Source organism: Theropithecus gelada, chromosome 12, assembly GCF_003255815.1.
Source record: "Theropithecus gelada isolate Dixy chromosome 12, Tgel_1.0, whole genome shotgun sequence".
NCBI classification, from domain to species: Eukaryota; Metazoa; Chordata; class Mammalia; order Primates; family Cercopithecidae; genus Theropithecus; species Theropithecus gelada.
Window position 1 is genome coordinate 82,508,873 of NC_037680.1, and position 26,841 is coordinate 82,535,713.

Below are 26,841 nucleotides of genomic sequence, written 5' to 3' on the forward strand. Positions count from 1 at the left end.
AGATAAAGGGTACTAGGCCAGGTCAGCTTCAGAACCCTCCAGTGTGTGTTCCCCCTATATGTGTACTCTTTGATTCGTGGGCTGGCCTTGTGAAGTCTGATTACAGTATTACTTCAATGACTTTAAATCATGAAAGTGATAGATAGAAAGAAAACAAGCGAACCTGATATTGAGCAGAGGTTTGACTGCCTAGCCACAGCCTATAGGATTGAGGGAACAGAACCTTTACTCTAGGCTCAAAAACAAGCTCAAGTGGGGGTAAGTCGAGAATCTTAATGTTATGAAAGATCCAAATTTTACAAACGGTGACTGGCTATTCCTTCAAATTTAAGTGGTAAGATTGTTAACACCTCATTGGGGCTATTTTGATGCCGATTGGGCCACTGAATGAATTCTGTTAGAGTGGGAGACCAGAGCCCTGATTCACTGGAGGCACACACAAGAAAATTAAGTGAAGCGTCGGTGGGTATGGTGAGTGGATGGTTGCCGAGAAATCAGAGGAAATAATTGATAAGTGAATTTACTCATAATGGGCTTGATTTTTTTGACAGTGAGCAAGTGGTGACTGAATTGAAAAGCAACTCTGAGTTCAAAAGATCGGGTGGGACCAATGGCAGCACACAATCCATTGAATTGCTGTTAGATTGAACTGTCTTCAGAAAGAGGTTACTGTGGCTTGGCTGGGGCACAGACACTGCAAATCCAGAGACAGAACTTCCTGGGCTCTGGACCATGATAGATAATTAAAGATCAGGAGCAGCTTGGCTAAAAGAAAGCCAATAGTCAAGGAATAATTTCAACTGGAAAAGAAAAGGATAGAAGCCCTTCTTTAAGGAAGGTAGAAAAATGTCCCTGGCTTTGCAGGAAAAAATAACAGCAGGAAGAAGCTTTCTTTACCCTTTTTTTTTCCTGCAAATCATGATTGGTTGAGTCCCCCAGCAGTGTGTGGATTGATAACGAAGGGGCAGAACGACAAGACTGCCTCAATGGCAAAACCTTCATGAAAGCCGACATAGCAAAAGACAGCTCTGGGTAGATTCCTGCAAGGACTAGGACTGAAACCTTCACTGTCCACAAAACGGTCTGTTGTAAACCTTGAGAACATCTTGCTAAGTTTATCCAAAGTCAGTGTTTCCCTTAACTGGTTGCTAATTTGAGGACCTTAGCAGAGATAGGCTGACCTTGGAAGGCCAGCTGAGGGCTGACTCATGTTTTAAGCATGGACTATGCGAAGAGACTACATCTCCTACAGCACTAAATATTCTTTCAGATGGCCGTTCTAGTAGGAGGGCAAGATGCTAGCCAGGAGATGTACGTGTTGGACAGATGGTGTGTTTGGCTTTGTGATAGCCAGGAGGATCAAGCTGGTGATTTATTTCAGGGTTTGGTGAGGTGTAGACACAACTGATTCCATTGCTGTTGGGCCAGTTGCAGTCACATGTTCACATGACACTTAAGCAGCTGAAGCCAGATGCGGCCGTAAATCGCCAGGTGAAATATCAAGAGACCTTTCCAGAGACAGCAGCAGGTTAAAATGCTGAACGGCCCTGTCCTCTGTGCTTCCTCTTCACCCTTTTGAACTCCCGTTGTTCATTCCCAGGCGATTGTTTTCCCTGTGTCATTGGCAACAACACATGTTTTGGGTCAAGGACCCAGCAAAATGCCTCCCAAATATGTCAGGTCCAGGAGGAGAGGGATTGTATCTCTGGGACATTATTTCTTCATTCTCTTTCAGCAATCGAACATATTTCCTTTCCATTGTCTTTTTCTTGGAAGCTGTCCATTGCTGGCGTCATAGCCATCAGCTACAAGAACAAGAAGGCAGCTTCCAACAGGCAGGGCTGGTTCTTAGCTGGTCAGTCGTCATGTTCAGGCAACCTCTTGACAATCCAAAGGGCTTTACCTCAAGCTTCAAGTAAATAAAAAAGTAGCCCCCCGCCCCCACCATACGAGCTTTATTCACTGTCAAGTAATCAGTAGCCACTGTATACTTAGAACACCTTCTGTGTCTGACAGTGGTGGGCCATAAATCGGGAGATTCCAGAAGAACAAACTTCAGTTGCAGCCCGTGTTTGATCTCAGTATCTACGTGTGGGTGCCATGACTTAAAAGAGCTGAAGCATTTATAGTAGCTTGGAAGAAGGGTCAGTGGAAAACCAACACTGCCCTAGAAAGTAGACATTTGAACCATGCCCTAGGAAGTAGACATTTGAAATTTGAACCACACCCTAGGAAGTAGACATTTGAACCATGCCCTAGAAAATAGACATTTGAACCATGCCCTAGGAAGTAGACATTTGAAGGGGCAAGGGTTCCTAGAGAAGCAAAGACTACAAGTTTTAATTCTTCACAAGTGAAAATGTCTGTTAAGTCGGAGAACAGAAATTGGCTGTGCTCCATCAGGGGTAGAAGGAGGAAATGTCTCTAAATGACAGCAGGAAAACTTTAAACTGAATTTAAGAAGTTCCTGATGGTTAGGGTTGTAACCTAGAAAACACACTACAGACGTGGCCTATGGAAACTCCTTCTCTGGAGAATTTAAAGTAAAGGGTGGACAGCTGTTCTCAGATGCTTTTGGCATGGTTCCTCTGGGAGTCAGGACTGGCCTGCCCTAAGGTCACTTGAGGTCCCACTCTTGTTCCAGGATCATGTAGTATTTTATTTCATCTACTGTGATGAACACAAAAGACCTGTAGTGAACCTTGCAGGATGGAAAACTTGGGGCCGGCTGGTTTTTGGAGAAAGAGCAGATAGGGGGAACCAGTCTTATTCCAGAGAACATCTTTACTGCCCTCATGCCAAACATACTTCTTTTTGAGTCTTGGATTGGCCTTCCTGGGTTATTGGCAGTCTTTCTATCCTTTTTCTTTCCAAGTAAAATAAAGGCAAGCATAGGAGGCAGTGTGTAGAGTGATATTAAAGTAATAACTTTTCCTGAGCTCTTACTGTGTCCTTGTTACTGTGCAAAATACTTTACATGGCTCATTCCATTTACTCTTCCCCCAACTCTATGCAGTAACACTGTCTTTGAATCCATTTTGCAGATAGAAAGACTGAGGCTTTAAAAGCTTAGTGAGTTAGGCTGGGAGTCCAACCCAGATGAGAAGCTATGCTCTGGCAGGTTTACTCAGTCCAATCAGGATTCAAATCCTACATCACTTCAATTCTCTGAGCCTCAGTTTCTTTTTGGTGAAAATGGAGAAGATGGTGTTTATTTTGCAGGACTAGATTTCACAGGGAAGGTGACATCAGAGGAGGCAGGTAAAGCCTCCCATGCGATCGCACACAGGCAGCAGGTGTTCAATGTGTTCATTCCTTTCCCCCTGCTCTTCTTCTCCCTTCCTTGGGCTTTTCCTGGTCTGAGTCATTCCTTCATGATGTCCCTGGTTCTAATCAGGCCTCTCTCAGTGACAGGCGCTTTGCAGCTCAGCATCTCTCTGACTGATGTCTACTGCTAATTCCTTAAATTTACATATCATCTTTCTTCCCTGGAGCTCATAGCACTTAACAGACAAGTGGGGCACAAATGATTTAACGAAGTAAAATCCAGAGGCCTGCTCGTCTGGAGATTCTGCAAACTAGTGGATTAGCTCAGATGTCAGCACTGAATTATGATCCTTCAGCTGCTCGTGCTAAGCATGCCACTAGCATTAACTCCCCGGTCTTGCAATGGTCCCTTAAATCATGCATAGAGATTGTCATTTTATCGTGAGAGGGAGAGGAGAGGGGAGGGGGCTACCTGGGGGGCAGTCACTGGAAGGGGCAGACTGTGAAACCTTTGGCCTGGCTGTGCCTGGAGTTTTAGTAACAGGATGGGTAAATAGAACAGACCCAGATACAATCCACTCAGCCCAGTTCTTCACACCTCCACACACATCTTACTTACCAAATTCTAACCATGATGCCATGATTTCCCTGCCGCTTAAGAATGTAAATTCACACAAGTGATAGTATTTCTGCCAAACAATTTTCAGGCAGCAAGTGGGTCTTATTTGCGAAACTGTGAAGGAAGAAGGCTGAATAATAAATCTCTAAAATCTGGTTTCCTTTATATATGAGCTGGCAACAGTAAGGGCTTGGAAATTACCGGGAGCGTGGGAGCATTTGAAGGGTTCTCACTGGTGTCTCGGTACACTGGGTGCTTCTACAAGCCACCTTGTCATTACTGGTGCACCTCACCTTTGAAAGGGGCTGTTGGCTTGGGAGGGTAGAGGGAGTTGTGAAGGGATTATATCGAAGGGATTATGAGAAGCTAGCTGATTCTCCTGTCCTCATTTCCAATGTATAGCCTCATATCATTCTTAACCATGTATTTATCATTCTCCATTCATCCATTCATTCATAGAAACAAAATTTTCTTGAGGAGTGGCATATATATAGCACTGTCTAGGGGTAGAGAGAAGAAGCAGTGTTAAACCTTATTATTTGTAAGACCAGCATTTACAATATAACTGGGGTAATAAGACACACCAAAAAACCAGTTAAATTATAACGCCAGGCAGTGAGTGATTACCTGCTGAAATCCATGGAAAATGGCCTGAAGTCCTTTTAAAAACAAGGTAAAATCAGCAGTACAGTCAGTAAATGCTAGAGTTGTTGAGAAAAGAAGGGGATTAATGTTGCGTGTGCCAGAATCGTTAGGAGAAGAACTAGCCAAAGAGACGGGGTAGGTGGAGTGGTTCGAGGAGTGGAGAATTACAGCTAAGAGGAGAAAATGCAGCAATGGACCCAGTGGGGAAGCCAGTTTGCCTCAAACAGAGTGTGATTGATTGCAAGGACTTGGGGCAAGCTACCTGCAGAGCAGCTGAAATAAAGAACTTATTGCATGAAGGTGGAAAACCTGCAGTCAGGTCTGGGCTCTGCCATTGCAGTCGCCTCTCTACCTTGGACAAATCACTTTAACCTTTCTGATCCTGTTTCTTCATCAGGTGCAAAGTAAGGTTAGTAAGTCCTAGCTCACAATAATATAGAAAGGATGAAATGAAATATTGCATGTAAATGTGCTTGTAACCTGTAAAGCATTATGCAAGAATGAGCTTTAATTATTATCATTAACAGCAGTAATAGTAAGATCTGATAGGGGAAGCACAGGTTTAAAAGATCTTTGAGGGTCTGATATGGCATTGGTGTATCCTCCCTCAGCAGACACCATTATTAATTCTCTTCTGTAGACAGCTGCCTTTTAGTTATCTGTGCTGATTTTGGCCTCGCAGAGGTCACACCTTGTGGGGTATGTAGACAGACATGGCTTTGGATGGTTGAGGAGGCACAAACTGGAATCCCACATACGCATACTAAACTGGTCTCATTTGACTTCAGGGGAGCATAGCTTCTGAAGCACTAATCCCAGATAGTCTAACAGGAAGGGGCTTAGGGGAGCAGGGAGGTAGGTGAGGCAGCTGGGGAGCCGAGAAGGGAAGAGCTGTTTCTGGGCCACTGATGGGAGGTCCAGCACAGGCTCAGCGCTCACCTAGACAGGTGAGGTCAGCAAGATTAATAATAGCAAAGCAGTGGTCCAGGGACTATTTCATTGATTCTAGGCTCTAGAATCCTAGCCCATCTACTGTGACAAGTCCAGGATGTTCACGTTCCCTGTGGTGTAAGAAAGCTCTGTGCACCTGTCCCAGGTTAACATGACCTCACACTAACATGATCCTAAGGCATCTGACATGCCCATGTTACATGCTGCACATGTGGTAGAAAAGTGGCCCTGACATCTTGCAGAAGTATTCAGCCTCAGATGCCCCTATGTTTCAGGGCCAAAAAGAGGTAGTGAGATTTCCTCACCAAATGCCACCTTGTTCTCTGTACAAGTGGCCAGAACGGTCCTGTACAAGTTGGATTTGAAGATGCAGGTCACACCTGTGTTCTGTAAGGCATGTAGTCTGCCAACAACAACAAGAACTCGGTCTTCCACATGAGTGTCTGATGAATTTGAAACCAATCAGCCAAAAGGCCATTCTCTAAACATTTGGATTGGTAAACCCTTAATCTCCCAGAACACATATATTCTCTGCTAAACACACAGCCTTTGTTAATAATAATGACAGCACCTTTATCATTGGAGCCATATGTGCCTGGCTGTCTGAGAAAGGCCAAGTTCAAGCCTCCCTGAATCACCCCTTTCAGCTCCCACCCTCTGTTCTGCTTGAAGGTGACACTGGGCTTCCAAGTCACAATCACTAGAGCCCGAGCATCATCTAGGAGCACTGACGGAGACAGAAGGTTTTACATGTCAGCCATTTGGACAGTACCCAGCCAAGATGGCCAGGGCTGGAAGCATCAACCACCTGGTCATAGTCACCCTCCAATCTAGCAGCCACCTCACCCCCTATAATCTGTTCCCTTGTAATTCAGTCCATCAGATTGCACTGGCCCTTTGGGTGAGTTAATGATGAATAAGATGTGGGTTTGGCCTTGCAGAATCTAGAGAGAGAAGAAGGGCACACGCACGACTAGCCAAGACGTAAGGTGGCCACGCTGGGTGCTCCACGTGAAAGAGATGGAAAGGAAATGATACCTGGAAATAGGCAGGAGGGGCCGATTTGACTTAGAGACTCAAGAAAGGGCTTTAAGAAGACACAGCATTTGAATCAAGGCTCTGCAGGAACCTTAAGAAAGGGTCACAGAGCCTGGAGAACAAGGACATGAATAAACCAAAGACACCGAAACTCAGTCCCAACTTTCCCCTGGAGAGGCCACAGCAGCACACTGGTGTCTCTCCCAAGTGTTTATCAAGAACCTCTGTTTGGGTTTGTTTCCGCCAGATGACAGGAATTTCTTGCGGCTGCAGAGTGACAGCCGGAGAGAGGGCCAGTATGCGCGGCTCATCAGCCCGCCGGTCCACCTGCCCCGAAGCCCGGTGTGCATGGAGTTCCAGTACCAGGCCACGGGCGGCCGCGGGGTGGCGCTGCAGGTGGTGCGGGAAGCCAGCCAGGAGAGCAAGCTGCTGTGGGTCATCCGCGAGGACCAGGGCGGCGAGTGGAAGCACGGGCGGATCATCCTGCCCAGCTACGACATGGAGTACCAGGTGGGGTGAGCAAAAAGGGAATCTTGTGATCCGTATTTCAATATTTCAAAGAGCCGAGCCCATTCGTCATTAGGGAACGTGGTTAAGCGCTACTGTTTTCATTGTGTTTCTCACGTTACCATGGCAACTGAATGACACTCTTATTTGTTATTCAGAATATGCCTATCTCTACACGCAGACTTGGTTCTTTGTTCCTCCTGTTGCCTTTTATATTGCTGAAATCTCCAACAAATGTTTCTCCACTCCATTTTATTTTAGATTGCAATCAGGTAAGCTGACAAAGGGACACAGAAGCCAGGGAAATAAACACAAACAAACACTCCACACACAAGAAAAGAGGTCTGTGGAGCCCCTTCAGATCTGGGGAGGAAATAGGATAATCTCCCAGACCTGTCCCAGGGAGTGTGAACACAGGAAGGGGAACGGGTGCTGTTCGTGCTCAGTGGCCAGCAGACGTGAGAGGCTCCTGAGTGAGTGCTCTCTCTCTCTCACCAGCTCCCGGGATGGAGTTCTGTTATCTCTGCCCCACAGAGCAGGAGACTGAGGCACAGATGGGTATGTTCAGCCGTGGTTGCAACTTGGGTAGGAGTAGACACACTGTGGAAGAGGTGACTGAGAACCAGCCAAAGCATTAACCTTCTCCTCCCCAGACGAGGAGCAGCAACAGATGGCTGGTGCCGCAGCCAACTGCTCACCCAGCTTGCCAGAGGACATGTGCTAGTTTGCAGAGAGGAACCTGGGGAGGGCGAGCATGAGGAATGATTGAAGACCACAGAGCCCAGGGGCTTCTGTGTACAGCCTGCAGTCCCTGCCTCTTGAGGTTGCAAGGCATCCTGAGACCCTCTCCACCCCCATCTGGGTCCCCACTTACTTGCCTGAGAGCATTGTATTGTAACTACCTGTTTGCATTTGTGTCTCAGCCACTAGATGGGTGAGCTTCTCTGAACAGAGATCTTGTCTTAATAGGCTTTGTCACTATCCTTGTGTCCAGCGCATAGTGGGTGCTCAATAAACGGCTGGTGTAAAAACAAATTCTTTCCTCCGAGTTGTAATAATGAAGCCCTAAGGCAATTTATAATAAGAAGCACAAATCCAAACCTATGTGCTGTATTTCTCACATTACCCCCACCCACTCGTATCTTCTGAGTTTTCAAATACCTGGATTGGGCATTTGAAAGATTTATGAGACAGGAACCTTGAAAATAGTGAGGGAAGTTTCAACCCCCCTTTCAATATTCTCTGATTATGGCCCTTTTAATCAATACATTCTAGTTACTGGACAACAATATCCACCACCTTGTTATATTTTCTTACCCCCTTAAATATGCATTTGATTTGAACAAACTCATTTTAAATTAAGATTTCAAGAGCTGTAGCCATGTGGTCAACAGATGTGTACCAGGTGCAATCACACACACACACACACACGCGCTTTAAGCTGCAGCTAACAGAAACTTGGAAATCTTTGCACTGTTTGGACTAAGAGACTCAGTTAACCATGGCTCGTATTCTTCCGGCTTCTAGATTGTGTTCGAGGGAGTGATAGGGAAAGGACATTCGGGAGAGATTGCCATTGATGACATTCGGATAAGCACTGATGTCCCACTGGAGAACTGCATGGGTATGTGAATATCTGTCTCTTCGTGGCTCTTTCAAATAAGGCACCAAGGGCTGGGATAAGCAAGAGGAGGCAGGACACCATTTTCCAATGCAGTTGTTACCCAGTGGGTGGGGCAGCAACAGTCTCTGCAGGAGGTAAGGTGTGGGTGTAGTTGTGTCTTATGCTGGGTTCAGGGTGGGGGGTGGTGTGAATGAGGGGAAGGCTTAGATCCCTGTTCCCAATCAGAAATAGACATGCACTAAGTACATGGAGGTTCAGGGTGCCAAGACCCCATCAGCAAACCCCAGCTTTTCGCAAAGAAAATGCTAGAGGACGAAAGCAAATGCCAGTCAAAATTATATGCTGGAAAGGTTTGATGGATTTAATGGAAGCCTTTACCGGTGAGCAAAAATAGTACATATGTTATGTAAGAGTGATAACACAATTACCTGAGTAGCTCTTTTACATGAATGAATTGCAGAGCAAACTGTGGCATTTGAAGTAAGATTTCAGATTTTTCTTTAAAAAGAATGCCTCTAATGCCCAAGATTCCAAAGTCGTTGTAGGATTAGATATTTCAGGCCAGGTGACTGGCACGAGAAGGATATCATAACCATCATCTTGGTCAAAAGCACCTGCGCAGGCAGTCCACCTGAGATGTACACATTTTCTTCAGGGTCTCCTGCTGCAGATGAGGTTACCCTGACTGTGTCCCTTCAGAGCTGTGGACATTCCCCAAACCAAGAGGGGAACCCTGAGAAGGCGTGGGGGCTGCTTTCAGTCAGCAGAGTGGCTGCAGTAACTCACCAACTGCCTTTCTTGGCACACGAGCCCGGGCATGTGTGTGCTTGATGATGTCAGAAGCACCTGGGACCACCCCAGTCCCTCCGGGCAACTCTCAGGCCCCGGGCATCTAAAAGTAATCCAGGCTCTGAGAAAGCAATCAGCAGTAAGTGACTGATTACAGTGCTTTTGGGACCCATTTCTCTCTGAAGGACTTTTTGTTTCAAAGCAACTTTGAGAATCCCACCCTGCCCCCGCCCCCCCACCCCATGGTGATGATGTGTTAGAGCCAGCCTAGAACATGTGGAAGATGTGGGGCACTCTCCACGGAGTGGTACAAAAAAACCTAGTGCAGTCATCTTTATAATATTCATCCAATTATTCACCCTAAATTCACCCAGTTATTTCTTCCCTTTAACTAAGTCCAATTTTTTGTTTGTTTTTTTTCAGAACCCATCTCAGCTTTTGCAGGTGAGAATTTTAAAGGTAAAAAAAAAATTTATTTTTTTGCATGCTTTTTCCTTCCCCCATGTGGTGTGAATTTGGTAGGGGGAGTCAACCTCCAAATTTGTCAAATCTCGCAGGAGAATAGAGACGCCACACCTTCCTGCCACTAGATGGCACTAGCAACACCTGTAGACGCGGGAAAGGGGATTGAGATCCTCACTGTCTCTTGTTTAATTAAAGTTTAGAAACCTATTAATAGAGACAAATCGGTTGCAGATAAACCTTTCAGCCTTGCATTGTCCAACGGGGAGCAATGAGGCTGAAAATGCAGGAGTGGTGAGAAAGCAGACACTCTGGGAAGACTGAACCAAAAAAAGAAAAAAATTCAGTATAAATTAAAAGTGAAATGAGGTGGCAATGATTTATCTTAGCCTGAAGATGGTTTCTTTCCAGTTCCAGGGTACCAAGGCATCAGTCTCAGTTAACCCTCAGTGAGGCACGGTGGCAGGCCGCTTGTGAGGGAAGGAAGTTAGGAAAGAGACACGGAAGTGGTAGCCTCAGGAGGAAGAATTGCCAGATTTAGGACCTGATGTCCAGCCAAGGGAATAAGGAGGTGCATTCGATGACTGGAGCTAGAGCACTTTAAATGCAGGACTGAAAATCGGAAAGGATGTGTTCTCCCCCAAGAAAGCAAAGAGAGAGCAGAGCAAAGTGAGAAGAATTGGGGATGCTTGCCTTATCCAGGTTAAAAAAAAAAAAAGGCCTCTAGCCTTGGGTGATGCAATGTCGTTTGTGCTGTTACAATGCAGCAGATTTTACATTTTTCCATCTTTGCAGTCCTATTAGCTGACACTGCTGAAGTTCCCACACTGGTTTCTAATGCCAAACATTTAGGAGCCACTCTAAATGCATCACTGCAGTTGGCTTGAGTGTAAAAGCACACACAGAAACACCCTCACTGAATGATGGGGGTTCTTCATGACCTGTTTGATGCCAGCAATTGTGAGGATTGCTGTGCCCTCTTTGTACTGGCTGGGCTTACCCCCACAAGTGGCAGCATTGCAGAGATAAGGGCAGCCATTTTTATATCTGACGTCTAGACTAGTTATCTTCACTCTCATTAATCTGTCCAGCTCTGGGCTAGAAAGAGATGAATTCCTGGTTTGCCACCTAGATGTGCTCCCTGACTCCAAATCATCTCACCCAATTTGCCACTCATCAGCTCTAAGACAGCCAGTGAGGAACAAAGCTGCAGACGACAGGGGAATGACAGACCGACATAGAATATATTTCCTTTCTTACCCTTCCTCGCGTCTCAACCCCACGCCCACTCCCTGTCCCACAGTTGTAAAAGTATTAAGAGTATTCATGTGCATACACTGGTGCTCTCTAGGGGTGAGGTTTATGTTAATGTAAATCCAAAGTACTGGAAGGAAAGCTGAGAGCCAAACTGAACGACTTGGATTACAGTCGAATTCGAGTTCTAACCTTCAGGACCCAAGGTAATGCTTATGTTGGTGAAGTGAAACGTGGATGTTGTTTCACCTGACTCTCTTTGGGTTGTGGAGACTCACAGCTCCCAGAAAGGCTGGGTAAAGACGTGCCAGTAGCTGCTGCAGACACTGTTTTGTGTGCACACCATGTCAGGCCATGACTGACAAGTACAGTGGCTAAGTGCTAAGTGCTTCACTTCTGTAAGAGAATAAGCAGACCAGGGCACGTGCACTCTCCTTGAAACTGTGCTTACCATGAGACTTCACAGGCCAGTCATGCTCTCTTGTAAAAAATATACACATAAAATCTCATCTGAGCGGCAGGGCTCATTTAGCCAAAATAAACACAGGGCTTAGTAACTTGAAGGTAAGAATTTCCAGGGTGCTCCTGGTGGGCCGCTTTGAGGCTAAGCAAAGGCAGTGCACAAGTTGCATGGATTGAGCCATGGCTTTCGTCCTGGAGGATGGCAAGCATCTTTGGGAAGAAGAAACCAAGGCTTGGGGAGCAGAGACTTCGCCAATGGACACAGTAAAGAGCAGAATCTGAACTGGGAATGGAGAATTTCATTCACCTTGGCACGTTTTACACGGAGATCTGAATTGGTAACCAGATTAATCTAGTGCCATGGGTATCTCCTTTCTGGCTGAGCCCTGTTTGACCACAGCATGCAACTCTGTGCCAGCAAACTTTTCTGTTTGAGAGAGGAGGGGACTGTGTGTTCCATCTAACCTAGTGACTCATATACTATTCCTCTTATGGTCAGGACAGCAGGAGTCCTCTCTTGATCAGGGCGTAAAATCAGCCTTTTCCCTCAAAAAATGGAAACAGATATATCAGGTTTGGGCAGGCAAGGTATGGAAAGTTGATGTTGAAACACTACCAACCATAGCATTTACATTGTTAGTACGTTTTTCAAATTGGAGTGTTTTTCTTTTCCTTTATAAATTAATCATGCAACAGAAGTAATCTCATTCTTTAGGAGCAATCAATGTATAGGAAAATCTTTAGGGAAATACAGTAAAAGTGGCCTTTGGACCTGCAGTTATTAGATGGTCTCGATCTTTTGTATTTTGAAGTATCTTTCATTTTCCGCCTCTTACTGATTTCTTGCCATGCAATAATTTTTTAAATTTAAATCATCCTGTGTTTTCTGCTGTGTGTGTGTATATATATACATACATATATATATACACATACACACACACACATACACACATTGTGTACCAGGATGTGAGTCAGTAATGAAGAAAAAGCTTGGAAGAAAAAGAGATCTGTGTTGAGAAGAGAGAAAGAGAAGGCAGAATGAATAAACTGTGTTGTCATGTGATTTTTTAAAAAGACCCTTTTTTGTGGTTGTTATGAGTCACATTTTAAACAATGTAGCCTGGGTGTGCATTCTTTTCTTTTTTAAAGCAGTGGCTATAAACATGGTGCCGTCATGTATCTTTTTCTAGGATTTGAGCTTCAACAAATGAAAAACCGTGTGTATAGAGGGGGAAAAAAGAACCGAAAAGTGGTGTAATTAAGGTGATGGATATTTCCTCTTACCCAATACTTTCTTTTTTCAATAAAAGAAAAAAGAACAATAAAGAAGCCAGTAAAAATATATAAAGCCCATAATCAGAGTTCTGGGGTTGTTGACCAGGTGGTTATTTTTAGCAGCTCACCTTGGAGGCAAGAGTTTTTGTTCATGTTAGAGGCTGTGCGATCTGAGCAAAGCAGGGGCAGAGAAATGATCTGATGCCCTACCTGTGAGAGACTCATGGAAATCCCAGCTGGGTGCACCTGTGGAAGGTGGTTGTCAGAGGGAAGGATTCAGAATGACTGTCTTACGATAGTGGATGCTAAAAGGAACATCAGTGTCTCCTGTTTCGGCTGGGAATGTGGGGTTTATGACTCACACCATTCCTGAGGTCCAGGGCCCCATTTCTTGGGTCTCCCTAGGTGCCTTTCTGCAGTCCTCCACAGTTCTCATCCAGACAAAACCAGGAGAAAGTGCACATCCACAGCTGTCTCTTGGGCATAGAGGGGAGCAGTATTAAGAGAGGCCCATTTTGGAGTAATGCTGGCAGGCATTTGACTCTATTCCTCAGGCTTTAAGTTCTGTTTCTTTGGTGCCAACTGGCCGATCTCTGCATTTTGCACCGTCATCTCTCCTTCCCCATTCCCACCCTCACCCTCTATTGCCTGCCTCCCAAAGCTTTGTCTGCCAGGGTAAGGTCCCCCATCCCAGGGCCTGGCCTCATATTCCCTTTCTCCCTGGACTCCCTCCCATGCCTCCTTCTCCTAGAAGCACTTCTGAGATGCAGAGAGGGTTAAATGGTTTGCACATAACCGTCTGATGAAAAGCAGAGAAGTGTTCCTAACCCCTGCCAGGGTTCCAGATAGGCAGCTGTAGTGTGTGAATCCTCCTCCTTGCCCCCACCCCCTTATGTCTCCAGCTGCCAGATTAAGGCTAGGTGTTGCGGAACAAGAAAGCATGGAGATCAGATGTGTGAGGCGGGTAACTGCTTGGTGGTCATCCTTCCCCGGGGGACACGGAGGTGTTCTTTGTGAGGTTCGCTGGAGCATGCTGCCTCTCCTGCTACAGAGGCCTGACACGTCCCCTCTCTGTCAGTTTACCACTCATGTAAACAGCTGTCAAGGCCAGCTTATCTAGGGGTGGAAGAAAATGTTTTTCACCAACGTTTCCCTCCAAGAACACAGGGACAAGACTCAGTTTACAGAAAGTAGCATCAGTGCCACCAAAGAGTGTAAAGCGTCCGAGACTTCAGCCAGTCAGAGATCTGAATTCGGAGGCATTTAAAAATGCCTCTAGATGTGGGAGCAATCCACATGGTTTCTGCCAACTCACTGAAAACAGCCCGGCGCCTCCCGCCACACCATGCTTATAGGCAGATGGAAAGAGTCAGTTCTCAGGGATGCCTTTGTTCTTGTGCGTCTTTTTCCAAACACACCAGAGGGCGTGACCACATTCTTCTACTATCTTCTGTAAACTTATCTAGAGGAGCCAACCTTTTTCTGTTTGTTTAATCTCACAAATTAAATAAACCTTTTATCTGAAATGTTCCTTCACCAGCACTTCATTTTTAACCTGTACAGAAAGGATTGTGCAGACAGGCCAGTCCTGAAACAATTCTGACATGCAGTGAGCCCTTTTTGAAAGAGAGGGAGAGAAGGCTTACCCTTGGTGTCTTTCAAAACACTTCTTTTGGAAACCTGGGTGACTCCCCGAGGTCCAGATGACATTTCATAAATGCAGCTATCGTATATGCTTTCTCATTTCAGTGATTCCGTGAGAAACTGACTTGACTGAGACACGCCAATCCTCAGACAGGTTCAGACAGAAATAGGAGACAGAAAGGAAGAGGACTGTTTCCTCTTCCCTCCCTACTTGGTTAGAGCAAGGAATCTGCAAACTTGTTCTGTAAAAGGCCAGACAGTAAATATCTTGGGTTTTACAAGACATACAGTCTCTGTTGCAAGTACTCAGCTCTGCCATTGTGGCATAAAAGCATCCATAAGCAATATGTAAACAAATGAGGGTGTCTGTGTTCCAACAAAACTTGATTTACACAAACAGGCAGTAGGCTGGATTTGGCCCACAGGCCACAGTGAGCTGACCCCTGGGTTAGATCACAGGCGGGGTTTTGTCCACCTGGTTCCAGCCGTGACTCTGCCACTTGCTAGCAGTGTACAGGTCCTCGGAGGACCCTGGGCCATCTCTTGGGTTTCACTGAGTGCTGCTCTGCCTTTCTCCACAATTATCCTCCAAGTGAAACCAGGAGAAAATCACTTGTCCTCTCAAGCTCTCAGGTCTCCCTTTGGAGGGTCATGAGGAATAAACAAAATGGTTCATGTGAAGCCCATCGAAGGAAATGTCCACTCAGGGTAGCCGTTGTTACAGACATGTTTCCCAATTGCATATTAATTCAGTAACCCTATTTGCAGATAGGAATGACAGGAGCACTACCTCATGTGTAATTGTTTTTCTTATTTTCTCCCATGCCTGGTTTCTCAAACTTTAGTGTTTCTCAAAATTCAAATTCTTTGTGTTTGCATTGCTTTTCTCTAGGGGACTCAGAACTTTTACAGATGGGAGCCTGTGCAACCTTGCAAATCACTTGGAGTTGAGTTATTGACTATTTAAATATCTGTTTCTCATTATCTCACACAATGGGAAAACTTTGTAGAGAATTTGGGGTGGGAATTAATGAAAAATAGTTCCGGAATTGAAAGCATTTTCTTTCCAGTTGAAAAAAGACATCGAGTAAGCGGTGGAAATTAGGTCAATCAAAGGGAAACTTCAGGTCAACAGATCAACCAACTCCAGGCAAGGTTGAATTCTCACCTACACTTTCACCCACCTAGCCCAGGCTCCTTTTTTGTCAAGCAATGGCTCGATCACCCCAGATGGCTGAAGGGGCAAGTGAAGCTAAAATTGCACAACTCAACAATTCGGGCATCTGGTGCAGGTGACATCCACCTAAAGTGGGCGCCTTTTTCTAATTTCCCAACGAGGTGCCGTATGAGCTAGCAAAATCCATAGCACTTTCTGAAAATAACTCTCCAGGGAAGTACCAGTAGGTCATCAACATTTTCCAGGGAGTCTGAACACTGGTCCACATATATTCCTCTATGCCATCCATCCATTTATCCATCCACCTATCCATTCATCCGTCCATCTGGCATTCATTGGATTGCTGCTTTTATCTGGGAAGGTGCTTTGGGTGTGAATTCAACCCCTACTGATTTATCATCTTCCTTTTCTCTGGCTGGCAAACCACAGCCTCATTAGCATACAGCCTCAGAGAGGCTAGAACAGAGCCAGATTCTAAACCAGCACACTCCACCTGCCTTTGGAGTTGACTCTCTTTAGCTGGTGAATGTTCTGAGAAACTTTTAAACCCAACTGCAAGTCAACCAAGAGTTGCTTATAGGGGATCAGGAAGGGGTTGCTAGTCGTATCCTCTCTTTTCTAACATTAACGTTATTTCTAACCTTTCAACATTAAAAGCATGAATTCACATAGTACTATTTTTCATTTCTCCAAACAAATGCCCAAAGGAAATGTTTAAGGAGCCAGTATAATGTCCCCCAAATAGATTTTTGTCACTGAAGTTTTCTACACGTTGATAATTTCAGGGGAGAGAAGGATAGGTAGAGAAGGGGAAGAGGGTCTTACCTAAAGTGGAATTTGTCTTTCAAGTAGAGCAGGATTCTGAGAGACTACGTCTGTGTCTCTGATTCTAAATATGTAATCCATGTACTAGGATTTCACCTTGCTTAGCAGGTGCCCTTGATTCTCTCCATTGTGCCCTAACACTGTCTCTTATCATAAGAAACACTGTAAGAGGAGCATGAAGACTTCCTCCTTCTCCAGCCTGAGCACTTTAAGCCATGAGTGGTGTATTTTGTGTTGGAAACCAGCATTTTGGCTGAAGGAAAGCAGACTTTTGAACAAAGATGATGTAGTGATGGAGGGAATGTAGGTAGTTGTGACCATGTTCTGCTTGACAAAAATTTGTGCTCCAACCTTTGTGGTCTGGTCAGGTACTTCTTCGGAGGGAAAGCTAATCCCTAGGGATTTATCACCTCCCTTTTCTTGATGGGTGAGCTGCAGCCTCATTAGAGGGCAGCCCTCACTATGGAGCCACATGAAAATCAGAGACAAACCCCAGGATACCCTTTGGGGAGAGGAGGGATGTCTCTGAGGAACTCCGGGGGCATCCCTTAACACTTGAATGTTTCCTGTGCATTTTTGTGAGCTCATGTCGAAAATCCAGCAGCAGGATGGTTGCCAGGCAGCAGATCTTCTTAGTGACCTGAATAATGAGTTGACACCAGTTCACTATGACTTGCAAGCTGGCCATTTCAAGGAGCCATTTCCAGCACCTTGCTTTCTCTTCCTCTCTGATTCTATGCCTAATTTCCACCATGGCCACAAATATGAGAGAGAGAGGCCTTTCTCTGCTATGGTAATGAAACTAATAAAAGACAGAATTAGTTTGGGGACAAAGACAAAGAGGGTAGGCAATAAGGTGGGAGAAGATGAAGATGAAGAAAGGGACATTCAAGGGATCCTGGGATTCTGGGGTCATTTATACCCCAGGGGATGTGGATGTGGCTGTCAAAGTGTGTGCAGAGCAACACATCCTTGTCAAAGCTCTGCCAATGTTGTGGGATTTCTGGTCACCCAAGCGGTACCAATGAACCTGCACTCTAGCAGAAGGGGATTCCAACAGCAGGAGAAAGCAGTGATTAAGAGCTAGGAAGCTGAGCAGGCTTTGGAATATTTTCCAAGAAAAATGTTCTCATTTTTCTATCACTTCTGAGAAGACATTAGAAGGTCTGACCCACCTCTCACCTATTCCCCAAATCAAAGAGAAGAGTTCTGATGTTCAGGCTGCAGGAATTAGAGAACGCCGACTCAGAAATAGGAGTCTTAGCCTCAGTTCAGTGTTTGATTCACCAAGCATTTACTGAGTGCCTTCTTTGTATAAACCCTTAGGTATGGATGACAGCAAATTCCTCGTGATGAGAGTAAGTTCCTCTGCTTAAGGAGCTCTGAATCTCAGGGTGGGTAGTGGAAGGAAGCATGAAAATATAAATGAGCCCCGTCTGCATCTCGAGCAGAGGGGGACCACCAATGCATGAAGGAGCCAGCAGCACTTCCCACCCATGGCTCCCCCTCGTGGGGCACCCCATGAGTAGAGAGGATGCAGCTTTCTGGCTTAACACAAGCAGCTAGGGAGGCATTTTTCATAGGAGAAGCATATATCATTTTTCAGAAGTAAAGATCATGTCTGGTTTTGGCAAGCTCAAAAACTCCTAGTCCCTTTCTGGGCCAGATTCTCATCTGATGTAAATCTTTGGGAGAATCAAGTTGTAACACTGCTTTGCATCGAGTGGGACTCCAGCCAGTCTTTCCCCAGAGTTACCCTGGGCTTAAATCTACTACATAATCTCCATGGCAACCAGCGGCGGCCAGTGAACGTGGTTGCCTTCTAAATACTCTGCCAGCTTCTCTTCCCTGCTCTGTCTTTTCTGTCATTAAGAATGATCTCCCTCCCTCTGTCTCACTCACTCTCGCTCTCACATACCCTCTGTTATTTTGTGCCCACATTTTTTTGTTGCAACTTCCCTTCCAATCTGCTTTTAAAAATCCTCCATCCAATTAAAAAGATGAGGATGCATTAGTCATGACTTAACAGTGGTGATTGACCTGTTTAGGCAAGACCAGGCTAATTTCAATGGGCACAGAAGCCTTGGCAAGCCAAAGTGGAATTTACCTTCAAGTCTAGCCAGCCTAATTAATACATTGTTGCTGAGAATGCTGGCCAGCCAGACCAAATATGGTGTTTCCACCACTCAGGAAATCTGCCTCACTGAATCCCAGAAGTCATGTCAGCATCATTTACTTGTATGTATTTGTGTATGTGTATGTGTGTGTGAGAGAGAGAGAGGGAGATGGAGGGAGAGAGAAGTATAATGCTTCCATATATTATAAAGTAATTGTGGTTAAACAGAAAGAAAAGAGATGTGTAATCCTACCATTCTTGGTTGAATCCCATACTTACTATTTAACTAGCTGTATAACCACTTAATTTAACCTCTCTCCGCCTCTGTTTCCTCATCTGTAAAATGGGTCTGACAGTAGCTACCTCCCAAGGGGGTAAGTAGGAAATAATGCAATCGTTGAGAAGTGCTTGGCAGGTGCCAAGGACTGAGTACCACCTTAGTCCCCCATCCCCTTCCCTGTACGTCCCAAAGCATGTGTGTATTTCTTTCTTTCTTTCTTTCTTTTTAATTAGTCTTTTGATTAGTCTGCATGCTCTCAGCCTAGCAACACTCTTCTGTGTCTCTCCACCAGGGGGCACCCTCCTGCCAGGGACCGAGCCCACAGTGGACACGGTGCCCATGCAGCCCATCCCAGCCTACTGGTATTACGTAATGGCCGCCGGGGGCGCCGTGCTGGTGCTGGTCTCCGTCGCGCTGGCCCTGGTGCTCCACTACCACCGGTTCCGCTATGCGGCCAAGAAGACTGATCACTCCATCACCTACAAAACCTCCCACTACACCAACGGGGCCCCTCTGGCGGTGGAGCCCACCCTAACCATTAAGCTAGAGCAAGACCGTGGCTCGCACTGCTGAGGGCCGAAGCAAGAACAGCACCCAAAACAAACGAGAAAGACTGCAAACACGTTGCCTCGATTTTGCACTTTTTTCTCCTCGCCTAGTTTCTGTGTGAACTCTCAGACATCTCTCTCCCAGGTCCCCAACCCTGAGCATTCTTAGCAATCCCAACCATCCTCCTTGGGTTCATTTTGGTTTTTGGTTTTTCTTTTTCCTTTTTGTTGATTCCAAACCAACAAACCCAACTCTAATGCTGCATCTTGGACTATCCGAAGAGATCCACCCCCAAGCACTCCACAACTCAAGGCTCAGCTGGTTTTGTTCCAGAGACTGGTTCGCTTGTTTTTTCCCCTTGCCTTATCCCATACCTCCTCTCAGTGGACAGTCTGCCAGGAGACGTGAGGGGAAGCCTGGATCTGTGTGTATGTACATAGTAGACATGTGCGTGTGTGAATAGCTGTCTGTGTGTGGGTGTGAGAGAGAGGCTGGTTCATTGTGTGTGTGTTTGTGGGGGGGGGCGGGTGAGTGTTCAGAGAGGGCCCCTTTAACTCTTGTGTTACTTCTCCTGGGGTACATTTTACAGGAAAATAATATACTGTACAAGTTTTGTTTACTTGGAGAAGAGATTGAAGCTTTTTGTTGCCTTATCTAGCTCTGGCTGGGTTTCTGTTGGCTGCCATTATCATCTCCAGGTACCTAAAGAAATAGAGGCCACATGGGATGCAGTGTGGCCTCTCCCATCCCTATCCCCATCCCCGACCCACCTGACCCAAGAGAAGGTTCCCCTAGCACACTCACACAAGACCCCCTTGTCTTCTGGTGTCTTTGAAATGTCAAGATAACAGCCATTGGGTGTGTACGGAACCACCTCTCCAGCCCTGAAGCAGATCTGTCTCATGTTGCCTTATAAAAGAGAAGCTCATAATGAATGTTTAGCTTTTATCAGTTACGTCCAATCTTGGAATAAGTCATAGAGAATAACAAGTCTGGGACTGATGTAGGAAAAACAGTAGTCTATTTAAGTTGAGAGCAGGAGGAGGTGGATGAGAGAAAGGAGGAGAGGGAAGAACTGAAATGTCTCCTCGCCCAGGGTGGTTATTGGGCCCAACCTATGATGGGATTGAGTACGAAGGTTAAAAACTGTATACTTTGGTATTATATTGGTCATTGTAATAGCAGTTGTAAAATATGGGGGAAAAGGGGATCATTTGCTTTCCTTTCATGGTGTTAATGTGTGCCTGAATCTATAGCCACTAAAATGTAAGGCTGTCCACCTGACTTATTTAAATATTATGAGAGAATAGAAAGTAATCCATTTTGAAGTGTACCAATGTGCTGCCCCTTAAAGCATTCATAGCATCTGGCAAATAGGCCCTTGTAGGCTGGCCTGGCGTATCCAGATCTTGCTGCATCGTCACAGAGAAGGTCTAGTGAAGATGTAACCATTGCTGCTCATGTGTCTTCTTGAAGCAACAAGGGGAACAGGATGTAAGAGAGAAGTTGCTAATGATACTACACAAAGGACAGATTAAATAATGAAGTCAATTTCATTGATAGAAAATGCAAATTTTAAGAATCTCAGTGTACGAGGCTCAGCCTTGGGAGCATTTATTTTTTACCTTCCTGCTAAAAATCCACTGGGGAGGTATAAAATTCACTCCAAAGAAGTTTGCCTGGGCCAAAAGCCTCCGGGTTCCTTCTGAGAACAAAATACTAATGATTTTTTTTTTTTTTTTTTTTTTGGCTGCTTGGGAGAGACTTTCAGCATTCTTTCACAATATCCAGATATGTCCCTTCAGTACACACACTCAACTTTCTCATCTGGTTCGTTTCATCCTCCCGAAAGAATGGTGCTCTCCCACTCTTATTCTATTTCAAAGAGCTACTCTGTCTCAACCACAGCAGCCCTGCCAAGAAAAGACAAGATGAAAGGCTAGAGCATGTGCTACCTTGAGATTTCAAGAAGTGTCCTACCTCAGCTGAAGACGGAGAAAGAAATGGGGAGTGGGGAGGGGATCAGCCCAGGGTACCATGTGATGACTAATATGCCACTCATTAAGGGCTTTTATCTCGGCTGTCCACATTCAGTCATGCATTTGGGGCCAGGCATGCTTGTGAAATGATTGACATTCCTGTAGGCGCCCCATAGAAGTGTGGCATCGAGAAATTATATCTGGAAAATGCAGCCAGTGTAGTGACCGACTAAGTTACCATATACCCTGGTGATTCCCCTTCTGTAACAGAAGATGACAAAAATTTGTGAACTTTCTGTATCTTTATCTGATGCCCCAAGTGGCATCTTTATGTACATGCCTTAGTTGAGAATATGAGACTGCTCTAATCTTTGTGAATCCCTTCACACTTCAGCTGAGGATGTCACCTTCTCTGTCTCTCCCCACCCCACAACCTCTGCCTTTGCTCTGTCTACCCCAGCAATTTTCATAGTGTTATCCAGGTACTATGCTAAAAGGTCAGCTCTTCTGTAAAATGCCATGCTTCGCAGCTTTAAAAAGCAAAATTCTGTATTTCACGGAGGGAGGGAAGGGTCACTCTCTTCTAAGAAAAATAGACTGGACAGGCGAATGCATGCATGCATGTGTTTAGAGTTGCTTCTCAGAAGACAAAGAGATGATAGCAACTATTAAAATACGAATGAATGAATGAATGAATGAATGAATGAATGAGTTGAAGGCCTAGCTCGGGCTGATAAAGCTTTTGCCTTAGTAGAGGTTTTATGTCAACACCTTCAGGAGGGAAGCCGTTATTTCTGGGTTGAACTCCCCTTCCTTGGTATTATGCTAGCAATTGCCATCACTTAGTTCCTGGCGAAGGCAGAAAAAAGAAACAAAAAAATCAGCATTGTCATTGACAAAACTGGATGCTGAAGATGAAGTAAAATTGTCTTTTCCCTTGTCCCACATTTTTGGGATTAAAGCCAGAATTGAATAGGAAATACAGTAATATTTCTGAAGTTGATAGCCTATCTTTAAGAAGACCCTGTCTTTAAAATGAAACTAGCAGGCAAACACCTAAATAATCGAAAATTACCAAAGAACAACAATGAAACAAGAAAACCTAAAGATTTTTACTTCCTATTCTTATTCCTCTCCTTATTACTGTGATACCCCTTGCGTTGCACAGTTGCCTGTGTGTCAAAATAACTTGTGGACGTTGGAAATTATTTGAAAATGTATTGTGTGGAATGTAATAAAATGATGATATTTTTATACAAACATCTGAGGTTTATTTTTCCCTTTGCCTGTGAGAACAAAGTTGAAATGTAGGCTTTGAGCAAACCAATGCTTCCAAAGTTTACACATCACCTTCTGAGCTACAGGGCATTTCTGTGGGAGGTAGGTGGATTTTCTCCTTGAAGCTGAATGCCAACTTTTCCTTCTTTTTATTTTTATTACTGCTTGTTAGGATTTTTATCCAATTTGTGCAGCTGAGACAACTTTTATGATTGGTGTGGGATTTTGCAAAAGTTGCTAAGTGCTAAATTGCTAAATGAGATTCCACAAAATTTCTCTTGATGACAAATCCCTGGAGATTAGATTCTACTTTCAAAGGGCTCCGGGGGAGTGGTACCAGCTAAGCTGAATCCTGTACTCAGCTCTGCGGAGACAGATCACTTCCTTTGAAGAAGCAGCAGTGACATCTTACCCCTCACCTACCCAATTATTACTTCCACAGGGATGTGAATCTCCCATTTACGAGCACTTTCCCAGACTAAACGGGAACTTGTAGCATGTTCAGGGCTGAAAGATATTCTAGATTTCATTTTCGAACAGGTAATGAAGATAATTAGATGATGACGGTGGACATGGAGCTTTCGGAGTGGGACATTTTATGAAAGGAACACTATAAAACTTTGAGCAGAGGCACTTGGGGAAACTTACTCAAAAGGCCAAGTCTTTCTTGATGAGTATTTTTCTTTGGTCCTCCTCTTTGGATGGCGACCTACTTATATAAAATATTTCTATCAGAGGGGGACTGGGTTGGGTGGGGTGGGGGAAAATCTAGGCAAGACAGCCTCCCAGCAGTTCATGGTTTCTAGATAGTGGTCAAGAAGAGGTCACAGTAATCCTATTTGCAGATAGGATTTCCCACCACCCCTATTCATGGGATTTATCAGAGGCCTTCTGATAACCTGGGAGCCCTCCTCAGGGGTCCGAGAACCATCCTTAAAGGTCCTGCGAAAATGCACATGTTCAGAAGATCCTATTTCTGCCAGAGTCCTGGTTTTCTTCCTATCCAAACCTAGATCCAGAAAGGAGTGCTTTTTACAGCTGTAAAACCTGTCCAAGTGCTGCTAAAAGGAGACAGATTTCCGGCTTTTAGATCTTACTGGAAGTTCTGTTAGTACAGATGGTTCAGTATAGATGTCACTATCTGTCCTTCGCAGGAGAATAAAGTAGAATGTCTGTGATCACAGCATTTTTTGTTTCCCCAGTGACAAGCTCAATTACCCCTTTTGTCTAAATAACATTTGGCTTTCCTCAAAGCCATTTGTTCCCATTAGTAAAGAATGAAATAAAACATCTCAAAAGTGTTTATTTCAAACAAAGACCCAGGCTCAGTCAACATTTCCTTGAGCTGACCTGGGACCAAACTTGCCAGACTGAACTAAATTAGCCATCACTTATGCTTTGTTGGCATTACTGTTTTTGGAGCCACCTTTGGGAAGTTTCCCACCTTGGTTCCAGTCCCAAGACTTATTTTAAGGGTACTTACTCCCCCTAAAAGGGCAAGGACTGTTACGACTCCAATCTTAGATGTCAAACAGGGCACTGTTACCACCAAACACTCCTCAGTGTGGCATTTCATGTGTAGCCCAAGCATAAATGTTCAGAAATTGTGTTTCCACGGATCATAAATACCAGATGTCAAGGCCTAGGCTGGTCTGTTTCTGCTCCTACCTGGTTCTTTGTGATGGTTTTAGCGTGTGTTCTCTCTTCACCCACTGCCCTCCTAGCTCAGATAACTGAAGCCCAGCCAAGCTGATGTGGCACAGTGTTTATTTTCCTCACCCGTCTTCACGGCCTCTGCAGTTGTTCTGCACAAATGTGTGGCCTTTCTGTAATCTCTGATGAAAAGAGCTACATCCTGAAGTTTTGATTTGCCTGCATTGTGGGCTACACATCTGAGCCAAACTGCAGATCTGTAGGTGAAGGCTTGTTTTTCCTCTTTAATTGTGCAGATCGCTGGGGCTCTCACAGCTGTAATTTGCCTTTCATCCACTTTAGTGACAGCCCAAAGAAAACACAAAACAAATCCAACCAGAGAAAAGGGCGGGGGGTGGTGAGGGGAACACCAGCTGATGATCTTACAATCAGCAGGGAAAAGAATCACCTTATACAAATAAATTAGCAGCTAGGAATAGTGTAGGATTTAATTAAGCCTGACACAGATCAGGTGCACCCCAGTATGTATCGAGGTCAGATACAATCAGAAACCCACACCCTTAGGGGTCTTCAGGCCACAAGCCTGGGCCAGAGTATGTTTGCCTTGACTGCTTGGAGGTGTTCTGTTTGGACCCAAACCTAAACACTGAAGAGAGACAAGATTTGGGATATCGCCAAGAGCAAAACCTTATTTAGCATGGTATGGAACAGTGGAGAATCTAGCTGCTTCAGTACAACCAAGCCGAAGCCATTCTTGCCCCAATCCCAGTGGATAAGAGACCTGGAATCATCTCCTTTCTACTGGGTAAAACAGTTGTTCTTGGCCTTTTCTGTCACTGACCCCCGAGAGCCCCCAAAAGCTAAAGTCTCGTGGGCATTGGACCAAGAAATAGGAAAAACCACTTGAAGGGTCAACAACAGAGGTACTGGAGGAGGACTGTTATGTGGGAAAACCTCTTTTCTCGGAGTTTCATTGCTTGAGAGCTTACTGATACTGATGATACAGGGAGGTTGCTGGCGGGGGACTTTATAGTAACTGGCTGGGTTTCTTTAACTCACAAACATGCTCAAAAAGTACAATAATACAGAAAAAGCAAAAGTTGATTTCATTGTTGACCAATCCCAGTCGCCTCCCCAGAGGTAACTGTGAAGAATGATTTGAGGAGTATGTTTCCAGGCCTTGTTTTATACCTTTACAAACATGTGTGTGTTCATGTTGAGTTATGTGGTTTGGTTAAGCTGGGGTTTAGTTTGGTTTCATTTGGTTTTGTGTAAATGGTAGCATAATGTTTGCTTACTATATTGGACGACTTGCTTCTTTTCGTTTGACATCTTGAGAGTAATTCAGTACATACCAATGCATCTACCCCATCCTTTATATCTGCAGCATAGCATTCTGTATTGTGTTGATATGCCAGAGTGTATTAACTGCTCCCCTGTTGATGAGCATTCAGATTGTGTCTAGTTTTTTTCTGTTTTGTTTTGTTTTTTAACTATTATAAACAATACTGCAATGAACATCCTTGAAATTGCTTCTTTGGGCATGTGTTTTACAAAGGATAGAATTTCTGGGTCAAACACATCCCTGTTTTCATTTTAGTAGGTGCTGTAAATGGCTGAGGTTTGCCATTTAAAATGAACCTGTCCCTGCTTGAGAGCACAGCAGAAACTAGTGGACATCCTGGCTGTAGAGCCCCTGCCACATTTGCCCAACCCACATGATCTCTATGCCGATCTCTCTCTACAGTGGGTGTGTTGCTTGCAAGAGAAGACCTTGGGCACTTTTAGCTGAAGAGAATTTTAAACTCAGGGAGTGTTTCTTCAGAACTTTCTTTTTTTAAACTGCCAACTTATGGGGAATATGGACCTGGCTCTAAGTGGCAGCTCCCCAGAGCTGTGGCGGCTGTGTCACTGGAGTTAATTCTGTCCCTGGGTTCAGCAGGCAGAGAGTCCTGTTCTCCATGATTAATGAGTTCCACTTGGTTTCTTCAAAGAGTGCCTGTGCTGTGCCTTGTTGTTATATATTTATGTTTTCTACTAAAAAATTTGTGTAAAAAATATCCCTTAAGGTCAGTATGCAGTATTGTGCTGCAGACTAAACTATTCCAGCAGCCAGAGGTAAACCTACATGCAAAGAAAAAGTCTCAAATTTGAGAGGCCTTGGACCCCAGGCCCCCACTCTGGCCCTGAGAGGAGCAGACCTTGTGGACTTCCTTCTGAAGAAGTTCGGGGTTGCAATACCCAAAGGAAAAGCACTAGGCAGTGAGGTGGTTTTCTAGTGGGGTGTTTATAGGCATAGGCAAAGCTACTATCCCCCACACAGGCCAGTAGCAAGGAATGGTGGGTGGAGGAGAAGCCCAGAGACCTGTCAGTCCAAACACCATTTCTAGCAAAAGCACTGCCCTCATTTCTGTGGTGTGCTAAGAGAAAAGGATCATAATAAAGTG

At 44.9% G+C, this 26,841-nt stretch overlaps 1 protein-coding gene across 5 annotated transcripts in view; it reads left to right on the forward strand.

Annotated features, from left to right (window-relative positions):
* NRP2 (neuropilin 2) overlaps positions 1 to 26,841 on the forward strand; it is a 115,355-nt gene that overhangs the window by 74,599 nt on the left and 13,915 nt on the right. For 2 of the 5 annotated variants that reach the window (XM_025404392.1, XM_025404393.1), the window contains exons 13-15: positions 6,768 to 7,030; positions 8,555 to 8,651; positions 9,864 to 9,884. In XM_025404392.1, coding sequence (XP_025260177.1) covers positions 6,768 to 7,030; positions 8,555 to 8,651; positions 9,864 to 9,884 — 381 coding nt within the window. Of the gene's footprint in view, positions 1 to 6,767; positions 7,031 to 8,554; positions 8,652 to 9,863; positions 9,900 to 19,227; positions 22,724 to 26,841 lie in introns of those variants that run through there. The other 3 variants (XM_025404394.1, XM_025404397.1, XM_025404391.1) reach the window with 3 other exon arrangements.